This window comes from Falco rusticolus, chromosome 1 (genome assembly GCF_015220075.1).
Source record: "Falco rusticolus isolate bFalRus1 chromosome 1, bFalRus1.pri, whole genome shotgun sequence".
In the NCBI taxonomy this organism is placed as follows: Eukaryota; Metazoa; Chordata; class Aves; order Falconiformes; family Falconidae; genus Falco; species Falco rusticolus.
In genome coordinates this window covers 6,964,707-6,987,646 of record NC_051187.1, presented here as the reverse complement: position 1 = coordinate 6,987,646, position 22,940 = coordinate 6,964,707, and the positions used below count along the sequence as shown (strand labels likewise).

The following is a 22,940-nucleotide window of genomic DNA, read 5'->3' as shown; positions in this document are numbered from 1 at the left end:
CACTCTCTCAAAGGGTAGCTGTGTTGGTAGCATCCTGAACTTAAAAGCAATGAAGTACTCAAGCTCAAATCCTCCAGGATTTTAAGATTCTTGAATTGAGTTGAATGGAGCTATTGCTAAAGGATTCGGGCTTCAGATTCTGTATGTCAGGAGCAGTATAAATATTTGTCATTAGATTTGCAGTCTTATACAGGGCCTATTATCATTCATCTGTGTGTAAATGGCATAATAGATTGTATTTGAATGTGTTTGGGAAAGACGAGGTCTGGATTTGAGAGTTATGAGCAGAACTTAATACTAGTGAAAGCTGCCAATATCAAGGATTTATGGAGTCCTTCAATGACAGTGTTAATTAATGAAGCTCATGAAAATGACATTCATTTCAGTAGAATATCTGAATGTGATTGTTCGGAAAGCAGCTATTACCATTTCCTTCAAACCAGACAACTGATGGGTCAAATGAACAGTAGTCCTCTGTGCCAGAGAATGGTAGCAGCTGATAAAGTTGTCACCACCAACATCTGAGCAGGATGGCTGAGTCCTTTCTGGAATTCCCAGTTGCAATTCTGGAATTGCAGGAAAAAGGATTTTTAAGGAGGGGGGGGGGGGAAAAAAAGCCCAAGGTGAGAAGAATCTCTTTTTGCCCAGGTGCGCAGTGGCCTTGTGGGAAGTGCTTCACAAAGATCTGGACACAAAAGCCTGTTTGTCCCTCCCTTCCATGTGTTTCCTGGGTGTGAGACAGTAAAACTTGAGGGTGCTGTGAGATGGGGCAGATGGTGAGGAGGCAAGGACCCACCTTGCTTTAACAGGGGATTAAAGCTCCACGGGGAGATTTCTTCTCTGCAGCAAAACTCAAGGTCATGTATGTTCTTCAGCTTTCAGCACAACTCTTCCTCCCTGGACGCAGCTCTGACCATTGTAGCTGAAGTGACATAGCTGGTAGATGTAGTGTCTGGGACTTAAGAATACTATAGAGTTTGCCTCCTGAAAAGAAATAATATCTGAAATAAAGTCTGAGTCACATGAGGACCTCCTTAAAATGGAGCTCATTTAATCGCTACAGTTAAGAATTTAAAGCATTTTGAGATGAGGATGGGCTTAGCTTACCTGGTAGGCAAATTACTATGCCACTGGAGATATAATCCTTTCCTTTCTACACGTGTGAATTTGTAATGTATTAAAATGAAGAGACTATTACTGTTTAAAATTTAATTTAAAAAAATTTCCTTTGAAAAACCTATTAAATGGGATCTTTGATTTTTCCAGTAAGCTAATGCTCCATTTGTCTCCTGATACTGCCGTGAATGTGATGGGCCATTATCCAGTCGCACGTTATTTGGCTGAGCTGGAGGAGAGCATCGCAGAACGCAGCCAAAGATCTTCCCAGGAATGCGTTCAGGCTTTTGTAGGGCCAGGAGCCTTGATTCCATGCTGGGCCTGTGTGAGCTGGCACCTTGTCCCTGTGCTAATCGCCCAGCAGCGTGAGAGGCAAAGTCAATGTAATAAAACTTAAATCATTTACAGTAATGTCATGTGCCGGTGTCATAAAGCTTTGAATTAGAACAGAGTAAGAAATGAAGGAGGGGGAGAAGAAAAACTATTTCATGGGAGTTGTTTCAAACGTCAAAGTAATTTAGTTTCAGAAGTAATAATTTCTTTCTGAAACTTTCTGGGAATGCATTTGACACTTGTGCAATTAAAAGAACTAAATAAATTCTCGTTTCTTCCTTTGCTCTCTCTCCTTTCCCCCTCAGCTGAATGACTTGTATTCTAGAATCTCCCCTACCTTTCACATCTGCAAATTGTTTCCCTTTAATTTCTCTTCGTTATTATGTACATTTGGAAACACAGAAAAAAACCCCAAAAAACGCAGGGGAAAAAACCTCCATGTTCTGAGTATCATCGTTTTGTTATAGCAAGGGTAGGTGAGAGCAGGCAAAGTGGAACAAAAAGCAGTAAAAAACTTAATGCTTTTATGTTTTGTCCCCTTTGAAAAAGCAAGGTATGTCTTCTGGGGGAAACAGTTTACTACTGGAAGATCGATCTGATGGAAAATCGTGGCCAGTGGTGATCTTCATATGCAGCAATGCTATTCTGTCTGCTGCTTTTTTCCCCTTTTTTGTCCTGCCCCGATACAGAGTTGGCACATCATGCTCACATGTTCATGACCTGCAAAAATTCACTTTCCGGGTCTCAGCCTCTTTGTGGCAAAGTGTTAAAGTTCTAGTTCGTTTGGCTATTTGAAGCGTTGTTACCGTAAGCGTGTTGCAGTTCGGTCACTGATCTTGCAGCAGTTCTTTACGGATGGTGCTCCTCTCTTCAAACTAGCACTGGCTGGGTGGATTCAGTTGCAGAGTGTTTGTACAGATTGTAGTTAAACATGATTCTTTTAGAAACAGGGATTTCCTGGGTGTTGAAAAAAAAACAAGTTCTAAGCTTTAAGTTCACATCACTTAGGGTTGGATGGAAGCTGTGCATGCGTTTGGTTTGGGGTAGAGCAATGTACCGGGGCAGTTCTGCCTTTGCTTCAGTTTCTGTGGTTAACAGAGTCCTTTTCCATAGTCACCATATTTTCTTTATCTCTGATTTTTTCTGGCTTAACAACATGGAAGTCCAGCCTTCACTTTGAGAAGAAGGGAAGAGAAGAGAGAATAGCTGAGAGGATGGGGGAGGTGTATGAGCAGACATTTCCGAAAGGTGCTACCTGCGGTGGTGCTTTGTGAGCTCTTTTTCTCTCTGAAACTACTGCCATGGTTTAGGGCCAGACTGCAGATTTCACTCTTCTTCTGAATAAAAATGACTGAAATAAGCAGAAATTTTGTGGACTGAGAGATGAGTACAATTTGTGCATATTAACTCTGCAAGTGTAGCTAAAGTGTAGTGCTCCTCTGTGTTAGGTGAGCTTAGGTCAGGTCTGTAAGTGATAAACAGGCTTAATCTTGGCATTAAAGCTCATTAGCACCCAGAGTCTGTCCTTGCCCTCTGGTCTGCTGCTGCATTTGACTTCTTGGAGCTCCCCTAATGAGAGTCCCTGCAGCTGAAGAGTGTGACCCACCTTGGGTGCTTGAGATGGTGCGTGACCTCTGTGTCCTGCCCCCCCCACCACCCCGAACTCTCACGCTGCTGTCGTGTTAAAGAGAGCCTTGACCAGACATTAAAACCTCATTATCTCTGCAGTCAATTTGTCGGTTGCAACTCCCACTAGGCAGGTGGAATGTCAGAGCAGCACTGATGACAATTTTTTTGGTGACAATCCCTTTTACTATTATTGTACAGCAGCCCAGCTGGATGGGCCAGCTTAAAATGGAGGAGTCAGGGTGGGAAGGGGAGAAAATAAAGCAGGGGCTGCCTCGTACTTCTTCTTAATTGAGCTACATTCATTATGATCCTTGAATTAACCCAACGCCTTTCAGCTGAAAAGAGCTGGGATGGCTCAAATTAAGGATATTCCCCAGCACCCATTGTTACACTGGGCTGAAACGGGGCAACCCACTCCTTTATTTGTACTTGCACCAGGTTATAGGAAAGGCCTTTGATGATGCAATTGACAGGAAGTTTTCTCTACAGAACTATACAGCTTTGATCAATCTTACAAGGCAGTTGGGGACTTTATTCTGAAGGAATGATCCTGTGTCCTTTTCTTCTCAGTCCTGCTTTTGATTCAGGAGCATTTGTACCTCTATGGTTGCACTATGCCTTCCTTTCTTGGTCCCTTTGTCCAAGCAAGAAGGCTGACTGCTACTAAAACAGTTGAAGTAGATGGATTTTACTTTTACTTTAGGTGTATGTTGTTGTAGATGCATATATTTACTGTGGTCAACTTATACTTTATTATTTCTCTTAAGCTACAGATGCTTTTCTGAAAGCCCCATTTCCTGGGCTCACAGGACTGTAGCAGAATATGAGCCTACTTTTTTTTTTTTTTTTAATCCAGCCTCGGTTTTGTTCACAACAGCAGAGCAGCTCTGAACTTCTAGTTGTAAAAACTAAGAAGAGAAGAAAAGGAAACTTACTTTTCATGTTAACAACTGTCATTAAGCCAGTACCTTGATTTTTGAATGTCTGGTCCACAGTTCTCAAGTGCGTTGTGTGGTTGGTACCACAAACCTGTGACTAGTTACTCCATCATCATAAACTAGCTTGTATAGGCTATGAACATGTGCCAGATCTATTTGATCCATTAAAATAAGCCACTAACGATCCTTTTACTGCTGGAAAAGAAAGTTCAGCATCCTGCATGGTGTCCTTCACTAATGTAGATAACTGTTGCAGTGTGCTTTGTAAACTGAAAAATGCTATGTCTGGTTAATAACTGTGTGGTTCATGCACTATTATAAAAGCTTATGTCCTCTCAACTTTTTTTCCAAGCAGTGGTGCTGTAGCGGAGAATGTCCCATCTCTTGCCCTTAAGGGCTGGGGAGATGGTTGTTCCTGTAATTGTGTGAAGGAATTGAGTTGTGCAGCAGCCACTGTGGATTAATGAAGCATGTTACTCCTTCTGTACATAAGGGTGAAATTGTTCCTTTGGAAATGTAAACGGATGGTCTTGCTGTGAGAATGCCGTTTGAAATGGGCAGCCTTCTGGAGTCTTGGAGCAGAGGGCTTGTTTGTTTGCATTTGTGCTCTAAAATGCTTATCAGAGTTTACCCCAAAGAGTTTACCGGCAGGGACCAAGCAGAAGAGGTGGACAACAGCTGGAAATGGGAGGTGAGACAGGGAGGGGCTGAGATGAAGCCTGTGATGTAGCTAAAACTGAGCCCTGACTGTTTTTGGTGGTGTGGTTCAGAGCTGCTGCAGAGAGCCATGCTTGTTGTGGGGTGGAGGCAGTGTGGTAGAGCCAAAAGAAAACCATCCTTTTTTTCTTCCTCTTCTTTTTTTTGCCAAGCTGTGTGAATGAAACTCCCAGGCAGGGTATTTACTAGATCTAGGGGCAATAGAAGGGCAGAAAGATTGTCCTCCGTATTTAGATTCTCACTAACAGTTTCTTTTACAAGAGATACCATTTCCATGTTTGTTTACTGTGGGGAAGTGTTGCCACTTTTAGTTTTTCACTTATCTCTCTCTGGGAAGGGTGTGTACCTTCCCAGTCAGCTTTTCAGTTTGATTTTTAATCTTAAATAATGTGCCAACGGGTGCTAACTGACAGAGAATCAGCGATATGTCATGTACTAACCTTGGGTAGGGTGTGAATGACATCAGCACAGTGGCCTTCACTTTCCCAAGCAGATAAAGAATGAATTTAGCAGATAAAGAATAAATTTGTGTTTCCTGTGCTTTTCCCAATTATTTTTGTGCTGTAGGAACTTAGAGAGAAGCATGTATTAATTTATCCATTCAATGGAGTTAGCTGCTTGAGACGACAAAGGATATTGTTAGCCTTCCCTAGGGTTTGGGAGCTTTCCATTGCCAGCTGTTTGAGGAGCATTATTGCAGCATCAGCTGTATGCCAGGAAAAGCCAGTGTGAGGCACTTTCATTTTAAACTTCTGTAGTGGAGTAGGAGTTGGTTTAGACTTAACCCAAACACCAGAACCCCAGCTGGTCTTTCTCAGCAGGCTCTATTAACATAATCCTTGAGGTTTGGGAAAGGGATAGGAATTTCCCTGTTCCTGTTTTTCAGCCTAGCTTTAGGCTTTCTGTTTGTTCCCCTTTTTCTTTGAAAACTAAGGCATGACATGCAAGAAGCCCAAGATGTGATGCTCTGAATTTTTTTTCCTTTAAAGGCATTATTAGTTTTAAGGGTGGCATTTTCAATAGCAGTTTTCTTTTCCAGAGGGGAAAGTGTAATAGAAAGTGCTAAGTATTAGAGCAGCTTTAATGTTGCTCAGAGCTTCCCCTGCTGAATACCTTCCCTTAAATGAAGATCATGTATTTAATACTGCTCATCTAAATGTAAGTCCTGCTGCACAGATGGCCTTTAATATGAGGCTTGTGTTTACAAAGGCTGTGACTGGAGTGATGGGTGTGACTGAAAACTGCTGCAAGGGACAATGTCAATGATATTCTTAACTGATCAACAGAAAGCCCCACTAATGTATAAGTTTTAAACTCCAGGGGATCCCATGTCTGGTGTGAAGCTGTAACAAGCATCTCTAATCTCTTTTGCCATGGATGTTGGCATTGCGTTTAAGCAGTATTACAGAATTAAGTAAATTCTGTGCCCAGGGAGTTCGGTACGGTGGACTGGTATTTGTGCAATGCTGTATCTTGCCTGCAGAGCCTCCTACCTGATACATGATACTGCATCCAGGGAAGTGCTGCTGATCACTGACAGTTGCCACAGAGCTCTTGGCAATCTGGAGGAGCCAGGGAGCACAGTGGGAGTCTGGATTAGGAGGAGGTCGCAGGTTACGGCCCTTAAGACTCATTTCTGAGGAAGCGAGCTGACAGCGATGTTAGCTGTGTTGGGCGTGCTGGCTGTTACAGTTTTCCTGAGATAAGTTTCTTGGAGAAAGTGGTGTTTCCCAACACGTGCTGCTATTTCCTCCTAGGAGATGCTTGTTGATGGGACACGCTGGCTCTGGGCCACCCCGGCTCTGGGTCACAGAGCTGCCTGCAGAGTGTTTTCCTGGGGTTTCGTTGAAGGGGACCCTGAGACATCACTGTGATGCACAGAGGAAGGTGAGCGGCTCTCAGGACAGCACAGAGCCATGAGCCGAGGAACACGTGTGCTACCCAACATCAGTGTGTTAGACTTCTTTCAGTAGTCAGTCCAAAGAAAACCCTCAAACCCAGACAGCCGAAGGTGGGTATTTTCATCCTCAATCAGAACTGGACACAAGAAGCATTTAAACTTAGCAGGACAGAGTCCAGAATATGGAAAGGCAAAGCCAGATTAAAGCAGGAGGCTTAAAAGATAGAAGTCAAAGAGCTGGTGTTTCTCTCCAGCCATTTTGCTTCTTGTGTTTGTTCTCAGGGGTGGAGTTCCATTACTGCTGAACTGGAGGGTATTTGGCAATATTTAACAATGTTGGCTTGGTCAGGATAGATTGTACTGAGACTTCGTGTCGTATTCTAACACAAATGAGTTGTTTAGCATTGGAGGGAATGTTGGAATATATGTCAGTGTGGTGATTTGAGCCATAAAGTGGAACTGGCCAGCTCCATGAAAACAGATCCACCTTGGTAAGAAATGTGGTAAGAAACACAACTTTCATATTCCCTGATTTAAAAGTAATAATAATAATTCACTGCAGAGTCCTACTACATGGCATAGCAGTGTTAGTCTGGTCTCAGAGTAAGTAATTTGCATGGAATTACACTACTTAAATGTTTTAGGTACTGTGTCTTCTAACAGGAACCCCTCTCACTGTATTCAAAGATGGAAAAAACAGTCTGCTCCCAGAAAACACCCGTTTGTTGAAAGGGAAGCTTTTTACAGAAACACATCTGTTCAGGAAACTTGTTTATCTAGTCCAGGATGGTACTGGACTTGGGAAAACATTACCAAGATAGCCAGTAGTCAGGTCTGTCACCTTGAACATAGGTTTCTCCTTCAGCCCACATCCCTGTTTCCCATGTGCCGTGGCAGTAGTAGGCTCTTGTTGGTCCATCGGGTGGGTGCTGCTTCTTACACTTTCACGTAATTTTGGAAAAGTTCCACTTATATTCTCAGGAATAATTCAACTGAATCTCAAAATCTTACGTGTTTTCTTAGGACAGAATTTTTGTTTTCTGGCCAGCTGTATTTATACGTTCAGAAATGCAAGTCCTTTGCCTTGTTTAAATAAGAGTTAATGAAAACCTTCAAACCTTCAAATGGCTTGGCAGCCATACAGTCTGTGTCTTGGTTACAATAGTCAGCTTGTGTTCAGTCCAAAGTTAATGGACATCTGGGGCAGTTTCTAGGTTGCTGACAGGCAGAAAACCATTTCTGGACGTTTTGGTTTTATAGGAAAGGTTTAAATTAAGAGTGTGCCCCCCCCAATGGAATCTTTGTTTTATTCTATGCCCAGTTATTGCTAGTCTTCCTCAGCTTTCCTTTTCCAGCAAGAAAAAGGAGCACAATTACAAACATGCTCAAGACATTGCTAAACCACGTGTAATTTAAAGAGGAAATTAGTATTTTGTTGAATAAATGATAGTAGATAAGCTCCTGCTTTGGAACTAAAGAGCTCTTCAGCTCCAGACTTCTAGAGGGCATCTCTTGCCCCAGGCAGGGTAGCTGCTAGGGGAGCTTATCATGTTAGAGATGCTGAAATGTTTTCATGATGAGCCAAAAATGGGTGCTTGAAATGTTATCTTCCTTTTTTGGTGCCAGAGACCTGCTCGCTGGAGGATAACGCAGAAATAGTTTGAATGTGAGGCTGGAGTTTTGTTTGGTTCTGATCTTGTGTTTGAATTGCTGTGTAATTGCCCCTGTGTTGTCGATTTGTGGCTGAAGTTCCCCCTAGGTCTGGACAAACCTGTTTAAGGTAAATGGGAGCGTTTTTATTCCCCTGGCCCATGCTGGGTGCTTGTGTGCCTCCAAAAGAGCGATTTCTCGGCTGGAGAGGCACTAACTGTGGCGTTAAAGGGTGCAGTTCAGATGCATAGTTATGGATTCTTGCCAACCTTCGCCACTGCCAGAGGTTTCAGTTGTGCCAAAGCTGAAGTTCTGAGTGACAAAGTTGTCACAGTTCAGCGAAACCTTCCTGCAACCTGCCACAGCTTTGTAGTGTCATTACACTTAAGAGCTCTCTTGTGTGTATGGTGACTGATGCAGTGATGTATGTCCTTTCTGACAGATCATCACCAAAGCTGAAAGATTGTCAGCAGATTGGGGCTCTTCAGTTCTCCTACAATCAACCATTGCTTTCAGCAGTCTCTTTTGCATTGGTAAACAAAAGCAGGACTGGAAATACTTTTGAAGAATTCATATTCAGACTAGTCAGTCATTCATTTATAAGGGGTAGGGCGAAGTGTCTCAGCCTAACTGAAACATACTTCTACCGAGAGCTCATACCCAAAAATAATTAGTTACAAGTAAGTGATTCTAGCGTAGAGGTAAGGCATATTTGAACCACAGGTATCTTAGTTTTATCATCTGCTTGCTAATGGTAGTACAACAAAGTAATTTTACATTTCCTGCAGTAAGTATTTATCTACCACTTTTAAGATGACACATCAGATGGCAAAATGCGTGGTGTGAATTTCCAGTAGGTTTGATTAAAAACAAATTCCCCTTAACTGTACTGAAATGTCTTAGTTTGAACTTGCATAACTGTGCGTTTGTATGTGGTGCATTCAAATCCTCAGGCACAAGTTGCATATGTGGTGTCTGAGGTCACAGATGGAAAGCATTGCTTGCCATGTTTGCAAGAAAACCTGTATTCCTATCTGCAAATACAATACATTCCTTTTACCTTTGTTTAGAATAGCGAAGTAGCTACAGTTAGAGGTATATGAGTAAGAAGGAGAGAATTTTAGTCGTAAATGGAGGGGATTTTCCCAGGTCAGCCTACAGCTGATCTAAACGTGATAATTTTCTTCAGTGCTGGACATTCCTGCTGGATGAGTTCTCCAGTTGAGGATTTTGCCGCAAGAGCTTTGTTTAGCAGTTTCACTCCAGGCTGGGAATGCCCAAGAAATGTGGTGGTGTCAGCATTGGTAACTAAGCCTTAGCAAAGACAAAACCACACAGGCTTGTCTGCTACAAAATACACATCCAACTCTGAGATACACGAGGGCAGAATCTTTTTAATTTTTATGTTGCCCAGTATTTGTAACTGTACTTAGCCCTTTTACTATAGCAGATTAACTGCAAGTGGTTGGGATAGGTATTTTGGGAAAGCTTTTACTAAGGTCATGTGCTAACTCCAGTAGAATCTGGATACAACTTCTTCAAGCAGATGTTCCAATTGGCAGTGCTTCTGTCTCTTTGTTAATAAACGTGTCTCGTCTTTTTTCCAGGATTCAAATCTTTCAATACACACTGATAATCCAGACCTGACACCGTGTTTCCAGAATACCGTCCTAGCATGGATCCCCAGCATTTATCTATGGAGTGCATTACCCTTCTATCTTCTCTACCTAAAGCACAACAAAAGAGGGTACATTGTGCTTTCTGTGTTGAACAGATTCAAGACGGTAAGATCTCTTTGCAGTGCTCCATGAATAATGTGCAATTTTGAGTTTGTTAGTGTTAGTTCAGTATGCAAGCAAGTGCTGCAGTAGGGTTGAAGCAGAACTCCTTCTGATTAATGGGGGAACTGAAGAACTTGCTTAGAGGAGGCAACAGTGTATGTACAGATTTCTGAGGAAGGATAGCAAAGGATAGCTCATCTGTAAGGAAATCTGTCCTATGAGGCCACCTTTCTGGGTAGAGACGAGATGTTGATTGCTCTGCAGAAGAGAAAGCATCCCTTTTGTGAGCCAGAACTGTGCTGTTTCACCCTTACTTAACCTTTAAACCATTGAAAGCTGCAAAACCAAGACCTTAAGGTAGGTCTAGTGGGAATTTAATTTGATTGTGAAAGTAAGCACAAGAAGGTCTTTTTTCAAGCCACTCTACCTACTCAATAGCTATGTGATTTCATCTGCATCTTGTGCTTAAGAGGTGGCTGGTGTCAACAGCACCTCTGGTTTGTAAATGGCTAGGTCTAAGGAACGGAAGCAAGTCACTTTCCATAGGCCATGAGAGAACTGGGGTTATTCCTGGAGAAAAATTCCAGGCTTCTGCTTCAGGCCATGTCTCCCTTTAATCTGGATGCTCCCTGTGTTTCTAACCAAAACTGGATAGTGTGAGGGGGAAAAAACAGGTAAATACTTAGTCTTTCTACTGCTGTGTTTGCAAATCCTTTGCAAAAAGCAGTTGAGACGAGATCCTTGGTTTGAGTGCAGTGGGACAGTGCCATTAGCCTGCCTGCAGCGGGTCAACGCGGCCGTGTTCTGTTTGCACAGCTTTGTCTTGCTGGAAATCTGTGAATCGTGACGGTTTTGCTAGCTGTCTGACTGCTCCTGGAGATGAATATACCAAATGCTGTTGCTGTTTGACTACTTTCAGCTGTTTGGTGTCCTGCTGTGGTGTGTGAGCTGGGCAGATCTCTTCTACTCTTTCCACGAGCTCCTGCAAAACAGAACACCTCCACCAGTCTATTTCGTAACTCCGTTGATCGTTGGCATCACTGTGGTTTGTAGCTGCTTTTGTTTATTGTGACCAATAAGAATAACTCTTTCTTAGACAGATGAAGGAGAAAAAAGGTTCCTTTGCATTCACTGCTTTATCCTGTACTCTTTTAACTAAATTATTAGTATCACTGAGGCAAATTTTGCTTACTGAAAAGGCTGCGGCTACAGATAGCTCTCTCATGTAGACTCAGCTATGTAAATCAAAATCTTTATAATGGAGAGATTGTTCTGCCTCCCACCTTGCCCTCATCTGTTTCTTCAGGCTTGTGATCCAGGTGTGGAGGCAATTTGGATATGACTTTGCCTAAACAGGGAGATATGATAGAGCGTGGCTTGTGCATTGTTCAGTATTGTATTGGGCTGTGTAAAACCGTGTCTCTTATCTGGTGGCTGTTCCTCCATTAAACAAAACCCAAATTTGCTTTGCCTAGGGTGACAAACAGGCTTGTGGCTGTTGTATGAAAAATGAAGCAGTGAAATTTGCCCATTAAGTTTTTAATTCCCATGGATGGATGGTGTTTTTTTAAAAAAAATCTTGTTTACCAGACAAGTCCTGATTGTCCATCTGGACTGGAGAAATGACAGCTTTTACATGTGTTTAAAATGTTTGTAGCTAATATTTAATTGTGCCTAGCCCTAGGTGCAAAGTCTGGTTTAAAAACTGAATTCTGAAGTTAAGGTTCTGAGAACAGTAAAACCATATTATTTCATAAAGTTATTTGCTGCTTTCTGTAGGTAGAGGAGGTTTAGCCATCAACTTCTGTGAAGTTGTGATGGGGCCTTATTTCAGAGAGGTCCTGTTGTCGATGACTGTAATAGCTGCCAACTGAGAGTGTGAATAGGGGGAGCAGTGGGATGGGATTTTGGTTCACTGTTCCTGTATTTACTTTTACAGCTGTTAGCTACATTGCTTATTCAGTACGAAAGGCTGAGAGGAGTTCAGTCCTCTGGAGTGCTCATTATCTTCTGGTTTTTGTCTGTGCTCTGTGCCGTGGGGCCTTTCCGGTCTAAGATCATGACTACAACAGCACAGGTAACATGCCATCCTTGTTAGCACTTGGAGAACAGGAACTGTAGCCTTAATGTCTCTTCCAAGGGAATGAATCACCGAGTTTGGAGTCAGATCTGAGCCCAGCTTCTGCCAGAAAGAAAGAGAAGTTTGGTTCTGTTGCCTTGACTGAGACTTGTGTAACTTGAAGGGAACTGGGATTTCTCATGCAGTGTCAAAAAGCAGATTTTGCTTAGCCCAAGGCTATACTGGAAACCTGACAGACATGTGAGGGCTGTACCAATGCTGCATATACATTAGAACAGGGTCTTCCCCCCACACGCTTTCTTTTTTCCTTCCTTTTCTCTTTTGCAGCCCCCTTCCCCTGCCATGCTTAAATAGGGTTGGGTAGTAATCGGAGATGACACATTTTAATATGTATGTTCCTTTTTTGCTTAGGCAGCTTGGCCACATTATATAGCTCCATAGGCTTTCATCTGTCAGTGCCTGATGTGCTGAGGATAGCATTTTGACTCCAACTGTGGCTGTAAATAGAGAACAGAAAGTTGGAGGGAGAGGATAGAAAGCTGGGCTGTTATGATTCCTGTTTGAAAACATAGCAGGTTCTCCCACAGCAAGAAAGTTGTCATGTTTTTCACGGAAACAAATTCCACTAAGTAGGGCAAAACAGATTGCTTCAGTGATTAGATCATCAAAGGCTGGGAGTGAAAAAGAATATTTGAAAAAACATTAAGGTGATTGCTTCTCCTGAGTGAAATCAGCGTTGATTCCATTTGGCGGTTTCTTTTTTTTATACTTACTTTTCTGTAACTATTAGCAGCATTATGCTTTTAGCAAGGATTTTGCTGTATCAGGCAGTCATAAATATTCCATCAGAGATTGAATTAAACCTTGAATGACAGTATGTGCGGAACTTCTTCAGAAAATAGCTGCAGTCCTGTTGAGACCCTTTCAAATGCCACTTGAAGTCAATTTAAAAACTGTAGTAGTGGTGAATAAGTATGAATATTGGACTATCAATGTTTGAATCCTTAGCCAACTTAAAACTGTGGGTGCAGAGCCTTAGAACAGGTGACGGTAATGTTTCTCCTGTTCTTGCAACTGCCAAGGACCAAATATTCTTTCTCGTGCACTTAAGGTTTAAACATTTTAAGTGAACAATAAGATGATTCAAAAGAGCTGTATGAGGGGCATATCCTCACAAAAAGAAGTTCTAAGTCAACTGCGGACTCATGAGTAGGAAAGGAAATATCTCTAGAGCAGATGGAACTTATGCAATACAGTGGTTTTTTTGCAGTTTCTTCTGAAAGTCTTTAACACTGACTACTTGTCAGTGACAAGATACTAAAGTAAATGGATGTTCTGTGATCTCGGTTGACAATTCCTGTGCTTAAGACATGATCTTGCAAGAATCCCTGGAGGTAATTTAAAAGGATGTCATGTAGCCCTGATTCCAGAGGGTGTCTGCATGCAGTGAAGATGTATAAGCACTTTGAACTTGACATAAATTTAATGAAAAGCTTGGAGATAAGCATGTTCTTAGGCACTTTACAGAGTACGTGCATACTTTTGTAAGATAAATCCTGCTAGCAACTACTTTACAGTGTTCAACTGTAGAGGAAGAAAGGAATTGCCAAAAGAAGCTGTGAAAAAGTCAGAGAGAGAGAGAGAGAGTGTGTGAGTGTGTGTGCTGGGGGTGGGGTGGGCTGGGAAGCACAATAAAACAATCATTTACTTTGTTTCTTTTTCCCTTTAGGGCCATGTAAATGAAAGGTTCAGGTTTACCACTTTTTACATCTACTTTGCTTTGATAATCATTGAGTTGATTCTTCGTGTTTTTAAAGAAAAGCCTCCATTTTTTTCCCCTGTTAATACAGATCCTGTAAGTATTTTTACTTTGCTTTGTTTGCATTTTACAGACTATGTCATGTTTTGAGAGTTCCACTAAGAATACTTGTCACTGAAAACAGCTTTGGATTGTCGTTGAGATTGCAGTAGTTAGTAGTCCCCTTACGAACACTGGGTATGGAGAGCAATATTGGGGTTTGAAGCCTTTTTCCATTATATGTGCCATCAGTAATGACTGCAAATTATGTAGTGCAAGTAGCTCACCTGCTTGCTGCTTCACAGCAGTTTAAAATACATTTATGAACATTGAAGTGTAATATTAATTATTTCAAGAGTAGGTTTTGTGAAGATGGTGGTCTACTTGCTTAACATTCATTTAGAGTTAGCTAAAGTCTATAAGGGTTGTCTTAACGAATGAGTTCTATATGTGTTGAGAATAGAGATGGAAAAACATTAATAACAGAAGATATTAGTGGTGTCACAGGTTAAATTTCTTCTCCAGTTCATAAAATGGTCTCTATAATTGGATTTATGTTTGAACCAAGCTGAGAGAGAAGTTGAGTTCATTTCTTCAAATGAATATTTCAAAAACTATAGAATGATATTTCGCTTTATATAAGTGTGATTTAAAGGCAGTATATGAAGCAATTTTTAAAAAGAGTTCTATATGACATGGGAAATGAAAGAAACTAATTTGAAGTCTTATTAGGACATAGGTACATGCATGTAATATACCATATAATATATCAAAACTGATCAAAATAAACTGTCTTCTAAATGTCTTGCTTTATTTATTGTGGGCTTTTTCCCCCATAACTTTATTATAGAATCCATGTCCAGAGCTAACTTCAGGCTTCCTGTCAAGATTGACATTTTGGTGGTTTACAAGGTGAGCTTCTCTCTTCAAGCCCTTGGACAGCTGACAACCCCATGTTCTACTTGTGCTATGTATTGCACAGAGTTAGTAATACAGAGATTTTTCCTCTGTAAGGCGTTGATGTTGGATTTTCCTTTTTAGGAACAGCTTTCAGAGTGCTTATACTGCCCAAACTTGTTCTCTGAACAACTGTGGCATAACTGATAGGGTATACAGCCTGGTGTGCTTACTGCATGCTGGATCATTACCTAAACCAGGATGCAAGACTGTTCCACAAGATTAATTGTGGCAACCTTTCACCCATCTGAGGATGCATTTCGTTTCCTGTTGAGGTTCATGGGTGGATGCTTTTTTATAAGGACATTTTCCTTCCAAGGGGGAAAGTAAACTGGATTATTTATACAAATGATTACCACCAACTGATACTGCTGTTAAAAGGCATGCATATTAAAGATGCACATTTGAGATTGGGTTTACTACTACTCTACAATAAGGAAGTAGAACAGCTGTCAAAGGTCGTACTAAGACCCAGTTTTTCCCTAGTGGTTGGACGGGGTTGTGATCTTCATTCTTTTTAGTGGGAGAGTGTGATCTTTCTAAACTTCCAGAGTTTTGAACATTCAGCTTCCCTGTCGAGGTTCTTGGCAACTAGATGTTTGCATCCCTCGACAAAATTCCTCTTACAGTTGAGGAACTGTAGTTTTCAGAGAAATCTGAGTTTTCTTTAACTTGAGATTCACTTCTGCATTTTGTTCACCTCTGACAGCTATTCCAGATAGACTTAGTTATTTTCACTTCTAAAGCTTCACTGTTTTCATTTAACATCAGTTTTATTCAAATGCTTCTAGTAGGTGGCTTTTATTGTCCTTTTGTTCTGAAGTGATGTTCTCATTAAAATACATGTAATCTAAACTACAAAATGTCTTTTTTCTTAATTGCAAATATCAATACAAGGAAAAAGGGGAGATGGAGGTATAATTTTCACCTTTTCTTCGGAGGTGTGTTTTCTTACCTTTGTTAACTTAATAGTGCCAGAGTTACTAGTAATATTTTAAGTACTGTTAGCCAAACTGAATTGGACTGTTTTTCTCCATATGTGTGCAGCATGGCAATTCTTGGGTACAAAAGGCCCCTTGAAGATAAAGACTTGTGGTCACTGAATGAAGATGATACTTCAAAAATTATTGTGGCACGGCTAAGTAAAGAGTGGAACAAAGAAAAAGCAGAATGCAAACAGTAAGTATATGAACAAGTCCTGCAGAGATCGATCCGAGTAATTTCAACATTAATAAGCTGCTCATCCCTGAAAATAAGCCAACCAAAAATGGCACCTACCTCTTTAACCTATCTGTTCTTCGTATTGACAGTCAACTTTGCTTATTTTAATACGTGTAGGCAGAGGCAAGCAGAAGCCCTCTGGGGCTTGTGTACCACTGACACACTTTTTAACTAGGTGCTTAATATCTACACGGGCAGGTAGTGCCATTTACCATGTGGAGAAGGGCTGGAGATGCATAAGCAGAAGGGATTGAGTTGGTAGGACTGTAGAAAATGAACTGGTAGATGTCTAACCCCACAGTTGCATCCCTCCTAGGCATGCTAGAGCACAACTTCTAAGCACCATAAGCCAAAAGGATTTCCACATCATCCCCATAGCGAGTTTTTTGACCTGACACTATTCTTAGCTTTAAGGCTCTTAGCAGTGAGCAACTCTTCACTTTGTACAGGAAAGATAAGAAACTCAAAACATGTGAAAGGCAGGAGGGGAGGAGATATCCCACTTTAAGACCTCTGAGACCCTACTCCTGTGGCCTAGAAAGTTAGCAGCAATATTCTCATACACTCGTATGAAAATGGGATGGGGGTCAGAACTTGCATATAGTTACATCCATGCCGAAGAGGATATCCTTTATATTGCATGTTCTGTTCTAATCTAATCTTAAGGAATCTGTTGTGCAACTGTATTTCCTTCTCCCACTGGTTAGTCTCCAGAATGTTTCCAAACAAATAGATGTGATAATAATGTGTTTCAAACGAAAAAGGTCAATAAGGAGGAGGCCTGCGCTTCCATTTCCTTTCATTGTAGAAATTTCTTCTCTGTGTGGAGGCTTTCCTCTGTTCTCTTCTGTGCATATCCTTGCCAAATTGGAAAGACCCTATTATGTGATAATATTAGGAGAGAGTTGTAAGGTTCTTGGCAAGGCTAAATATGATGTGGAGAGTTCCACTTCGCAGCTAAAATCTGAAAGGTTTCCAGCACTAACACCAGCAGCTTGTCCACGAGTGCTCTGTGTGTATGTGCATTGTGGTTTTACTTTGGGATTTTTACTGTTTTTTTCCTTAAAGTCTCTGGTATGGAATAACATGCATTGTCTGGGTTCTGGTCTTTTTGCACAGACATAAATCTTACTCCCCAGGCTTTTATATAGTAAGAGCACAGCCATTGTGCAGAAGTGCCTAGGGTCCAGGAAAAGTTTTGCTAGGAAACCAGAAACTGTGCGTGGAGTTTTGTCATGGGGTTCATTGCATTTTGGAAATTATTCACACAAACTGGGGCCAGTTGGCAATGAATTTAACCATAAATTCTGGCTTGTGTTTAGCTCAGGTAAAATTTTTTGGCAACTATATTAATGATTCTAAGATGGGGGAAGGAGCAAAAACAAAGCAAATCACTGTACTCCAGATTGCTGGGTTTCACATAACTCTAAAAATGTTGTGGCTGTGCTTATTCTTCAAATATAGGTAGGTATTCTCAATTACTTCATGTCGAATAACGTTAGTGGTAGTTGCTTAGGAGCTGTTGTAAGTAGTTTTTTCTTTTTTTCTTTTTTTAACTCTTCTCATTAAATTTGCTCTGACCAAGCTTTTAGGACATTAAAAATGCTGTGTCAAGTTGTGCATGTGTTGAAAGCACCATGGAAAATATTTGCAGTGTACCCAGTAGTTTTATTTTTAAAAACTTAAGTCATTGCAACTCTGGCATAGCTAAAGCTTTAAACTTATTTTATGGTAATGGTTATCACATTTGTATTGTTCCTAAACCTACAAAACCTTTATTACGTTTTGCTTCACAGCTGTCTTCTGAATCAAATAATTGCTAATAATTCATTTGCTACGACTGAGTTACAGGAGAGATCAGTGTGGATTTAAGTTGTTATTATAGATAAAGCATACAAAGAGTATTTTTCCTTTGCTTTTGCTCTCTTTGCATCTATGGCTGAAGTCTACTTGCTCACTTTACTGAAAAGTGCCATTTCTTCTGCGAAAGTTAGAGCTGTGCTTGGTGGAGAAGAGAGAGATGGCATTTTGCCTCATTTTTAGTTAGCTTCTGATTTTTAGAGACTATGCTTATGAAGACAAATTGAAGATGTAGGGCCTTGTCATCACCATGGAGAAAGCTATGTGTTTTCCCATAAGATAGTCAGCATCTATTATCTGTCCTGCTATAAATACTGGAAACCAAACACAGGCTTTTTGTTTTGATTAAAAAACTGGGTGTGAGCAGTCCCACACACTGCTGAAAACCTGACCTCACCTAGCTACCCGTAGTAAACACTAGATGTGCATTTTCTCCCTTTGGGATTTTTTTGCTGAGAGAGAACTATTGCATTGCTGTTAGCTCACTGTAATAAACATTTTTAATAGCATAAAGCCAGGGGCAAGTGTTCTTGTTTCTCCAAATCATTCAATGAGTTTAACAGCCTGGTTGCCAGAAAAATAAGGCTTTGCTTATAAACTCTCCAGGTTTGATCTGGAAGGACAAAGACAACACTGTTTGTTCTTGTCAGGGGGGAAAAAAATAGAATTGTCTGGTTTAGGTTCTCCCCCTGCCCTCAAACTTTATTGTAAAGAAATTGGGATTTGCACAACGCCTCTGTTTGAAAGGATGTGAACAAGTTTCTACCTGTGGACTGTTAGCCAGAGCGATCGTTTTGAGTGCTCACAGGCTGTTGGAATTATTTGACTCTGCAGCCAGCCAGCTCCAAAAATTCTGCACCTCTTTATGAAGAATCATAAATCCAGCCTCACTTGGTAGTACTTGCAAGTTATTTTTCAAATGCTTTCTTGTAAGTCTTCACTGTTTCTAGGGTGTCTCTTCCACCTGTCCCTTCTTTTAAGGCTTATGTGCCCCAGGCTCATTTCCTTCTCCATGCTCCACCTGGACTTAACCCTTCCTAGCTGACATTCAGGAAATTGTTCTCTAGGTCCTATAGCCCCCAAGAAACAACAGCAATTTGGTATTTGCGGGTAGAAGAGCTGCCAGGCTGCTCTTTGAGAGCAATTCATGGAGGAAATAGTTTCCCAGAGCGCTCCCTCTTTATTGATGGGCAACAGAAGTCAGGCACCTAAACCCCAAAGGTGCTTCTAGAAAACCCACCTCAAGCCCTGGAGAGCAGCAGGGATCTATTTGGTCCATTCTTCATCAGTCAGTCTCAAAGAGGTTTGCAGAAGAGGTCACTTTTGTTGGCTTATTTTCCAGGTGGAGAAAGAGAGGCACAAGGTAAGCAAGGAATACAGCCAAACGGGGTTTAAATGCTTAAATTGTCATCTGGGTAAAATTTAGGCACCTAAACCAAAATTTTTTTCTCCTGGAAGAACGTGGGATAGCTGTGGCCCAGATCCTGGCGATGGCTGAGCTTTGGAGGTGCTATGGTTTGTACTCTTTCAAGTTTCCAGGAACGTAAAACTGTATTTTGAGAGGGCTGTGCCTGCTTCCTCTCTTAGTTTGGCGTGGGATTCAGTGCTTGTCTCCCTGGAGGGATTCAGACTACTTCTCTGAAAGCTGCTGTGTGATCAGATAAGGCTAAAGTTTAGTGCAACTAGTAATTGAATAACAAATACAGGCTCTGAAGGACTAGGCGAGGGTGCCTTTTGTGGTATGTAAATAGCAACTGTTAGAGGATTCAGTGTATGAGAAATTGGAGGTTCAAGGTCAACTCTGTCCTTTTGCCAAAGGAAGTCAAGCCTTCATCTCCTACTCCTTGGGCCATGTTCTCATCCCACGGTGATTGAGTTTTCTGGCTTATGGAGTACTGCAGAAAAAGAAAAGAAAACAAGACTTAGTAACACATGAGTGGCTATCCCTGAACACATCTAGATCTTGTTGAACGTCCTGCTGTTAATCAGTAGCAGAGCAAAGAAAGGAGCAGACTTAGCTGTTCCTGCAGTGCTGTACACATAGGGCAAGGATACTCTTTTTGCCAGTTGTTTCTAATTGCTTGTTTCATTCCCCTAGGCAAGAAGATGTGACATATATGAAGAAATCTAACCATGTGCTGAATCACGTTGGTGACAGTCCAGAGGAAGCAGAAGTTCTGATCAGAGACAAAAAGCACAACAGAAAGCCTTCCTTTCTCAAAGCTTTGCTGAGGACCTTTGGGCCGTACTTCTTAATCGGTTCCTTCTTCAAGCTAATACAAGACCTGCTTTCTTTTGTCAACCCTCAGCTGTTAAGGTTGGTTTACTGTGTGAGTAGTTTCTATGCGCAATCCCTATGGAGGTTTGGCTTTGGCACGGAGTATTTATTTTTGAAATGCATAGCTAGTTTCCCTCACAGTGCTGTATGTGTGTGCTCCCTCACCTTCCCACTGAAATGCCATAAGACAGGAGTTCTTTATTGTGGACTAAGCTGTAAATTGGGCAGGCTTCACTGAAATGCAAGAGTCGTAAATCGCCCGTCACCAATCGACAGCTTTGAATTACAAATTACCTGTTGCTCCGTGCAGCAGTCCAAAGCAATTTCTCCCCGTTTCTAAAGGATTATTTGTGAAATCAAAGTGAAGCACTGCTTGCTGGATCCAGAAGTCTCTGTACATCTGATACCCACCTGTGCTGGTGGTGGCCGCAGCTGTAGTGTGACTTGATGTACAAATGAAGCGTGATGTTCAATTAAGTGGTACTTTGGCCATGCCGCTGTCATCTGGAAAAGATTTTGGACCATTTAGATGAGTTCATGTGTTCTTAGTTGTGCACAGCAATGCGAAAGTGTGAGGCACTTACAGTAAGTTTCCACGTGAAAGAAAATTACAGTTCTTTTTTTTGCTTTTTTTTTTTTTAACAGAGCATCAGATCTTGACAAAAACAGTATGTCCTCAGACTCTCCTTGTATGAGGAACACCTGTACCTCCCATCTTCAGGGAGACCAGTTGTTCAGCCTGATCCATAAAGGAATTTGCATGATCCCCACATTTTTTTCTCTTAGTATTATTGTTAAAGTAAGAATTTCACCAGATAATCATTAACTAAGAAAAAATCAGCAGTGGAAATAGCAACATTTATATAAAATTATTATTTTTTATTTCCGAATCAATTGAAGAGCACATAGTGCTGATAATGCATGAGAGAGGGATGGAGTTTGGATGGAGGCCACAGGTGTATGTGGGAAAGGGGAGAGGAGAGGGCCCTGCTCCTATATGAATGTGTCTTAAAATAACACCAGCGTGGAGCTGAGCTGTGTTCTGAGCTCATGTTGTTCTGTGGGTGGTTTGTGACATACCCAGAAATTTGCTAAAAAGAGGGTCTGACCCAGTATGGTGACATTTAATAGCTTACAGTCTGTCTTCTTCCTGAGTTCCTACTGAAGAGGAGGCAGCTGGCTTCCTTCTGAGAACACTGATTAAATATAATCTATTCTGGGAATTTCTCAAATTTGCATAAATTCCTGGATATGATGTCAGTGATATCTCAAGGCATATGATGGGGAATTTCTTCTCAAGTCTAAATTTTTGCAGTCCTGGGAAATGCACTGCTAGTGTTAAGAGAAAATGAAAAGCCATGGCTGTCTGGCAGGTTGCACATAAGTTAGTTTTATTTTTCTAAAAAGATTGCTGAATCCCATCCTGGGACTATGAGGAAGAGGTTTTCCTGAAGCTGTCCACTTATAGCATGAACAACTGGTGCGGTGCAGAAGGAAGATCTCTCTGGACTAGAAGGAAAAAAAAGATGTAGCAACTTTATGCTTCTAACTCAAGGCTTTTGGGGCCTGATTTGTAGCTTCCAGGTATATTTTCCCCCTGCTGATGATTTGAACCCTGGAGTCAAATCTCTGTTCCTCCCATATTTTGACAATTCAATACTCTGGTCAGTAGGCTGAAACCACAGTTGTGATTTTTGAGAACACTGGACATTGCCATATGTTTTTCTGCTAGTTTGTGATGTGGCAGCGTGCATGTCTCACAGGGAGCGCAGCGGTGTGTGTGAAATGGCTCATTAATAAAAGATGATACAGCCAGTTTAATGGTACTACCATTTTACCAAAAAAGTAGGAGTGAAGAACTCTTTATGCATCCGTCCAGGAGGATGTCTTTTAATTTAGCTTTTTTGTGGGAAAACACCGCAGGCAGAAGGACTCAGGCAGCTTGAAAAGGATTTGGGTAAGGAGCTGGTTTCGCTTGCTTTACTACACTGTCCTACTTTGTCCTATCATTCACCTTCTGCCCTGGGGGGCTGCCTAACAGAGCTCAGACAGGGAGCTGTGTGTTTAAACACTGGATCCCAAGGGAAACCTAGAGTTTCTCGTCATATTTCATTTTCTACAGGCTCATTTGCAAGTGGACTTTCTCGCTGGCAAAGCCAAAGTTTTGCTGTTGGATCTTTGCAATGTTGTTTGACTCAAATCGTAACTCAGCTTGCATCCTGGAGAGCTGTTTGCTTTTTGTGGTTAGAGAGGGGATGTGGCAGGATGCCATAGTTGAAAGAAGCTGTGTTATGTCCCATTAAACTTGCTGCATGTTTTTTATTTTTGTTTCTTTTTCCTTTTCCTTCCCTAATCTTCTGAAAAACAGTGTATTAATCAGCTTCATTAAGAACAAAGATGCCCCAGCCTGGTGGGGATTTTTAATTGCGGCTTTGATGTTTATCTGTGCTGTGCTGCAGACACTCATACTTCATCAGCATTTCCAGTACTGCTTTGTTACTGGGATGAGGCTGAGAACTGGGATCACTGGAGTGATATACCGAAAGGTAAGACTGGAAGCATTTAATGGGCTAGAACACTGGTGTATAGCTGAGCAAGTGACCTCAGTTCTCAAATAGTCAGGGAAGAGCAGGCGTATTGGAGAACAATAGCCTCCTGGAATATTAAAGGTTGGGATTTTGG

The 22,940-nt window shown here is 41.4% G+C and overlaps 1 protein-coding gene across 2 annotated transcripts in view; it reads left to right on the top strand.

Moving 5' to 3' along the window:
* The window catches only part of ABCC3 (ATP binding cassette subfamily C member 3), a 50,095-nt gene that overhangs the window by 4,946 nt on the left and 22,209 nt on the right, over window positions 1-22,940 (top strand). For both annotated transcript variants that reach the window (XR_005107305.1, XM_037407288.1), the window contains exons 2-9: window positions 9,891-10,067; window positions 10,984-11,109; window positions 12,004-12,141; window positions 13,874-13,999; window positions 14,793-14,854; window positions 15,947-16,078; window positions 20,079-20,297; window positions 22,627-22,804. Coding sequence is in view for 1 of the 2 variants with exons in the window: in XM_037407288.1 (XP_037263185.1) it covers window positions 9,891-10,067; window positions 10,984-11,109; window positions 12,004-12,141; window positions 13,874-13,999; window positions 14,793-14,854; window positions 15,947-16,078; window positions 20,079-20,297; window positions 22,627-22,804 (1,158 nt within the window). In the remaining variant the exon portion in view is untranslated. The remainder of the gene's footprint in view (window positions 1-9,890; window positions 10,068-10,983; window positions 11,110-12,003; window positions 12,142-13,873; window positions 14,000-14,792; window positions 14,855-15,946; window positions 16,079-20,078; window positions 20,298-22,626; window positions 22,805-22,940) is intronic.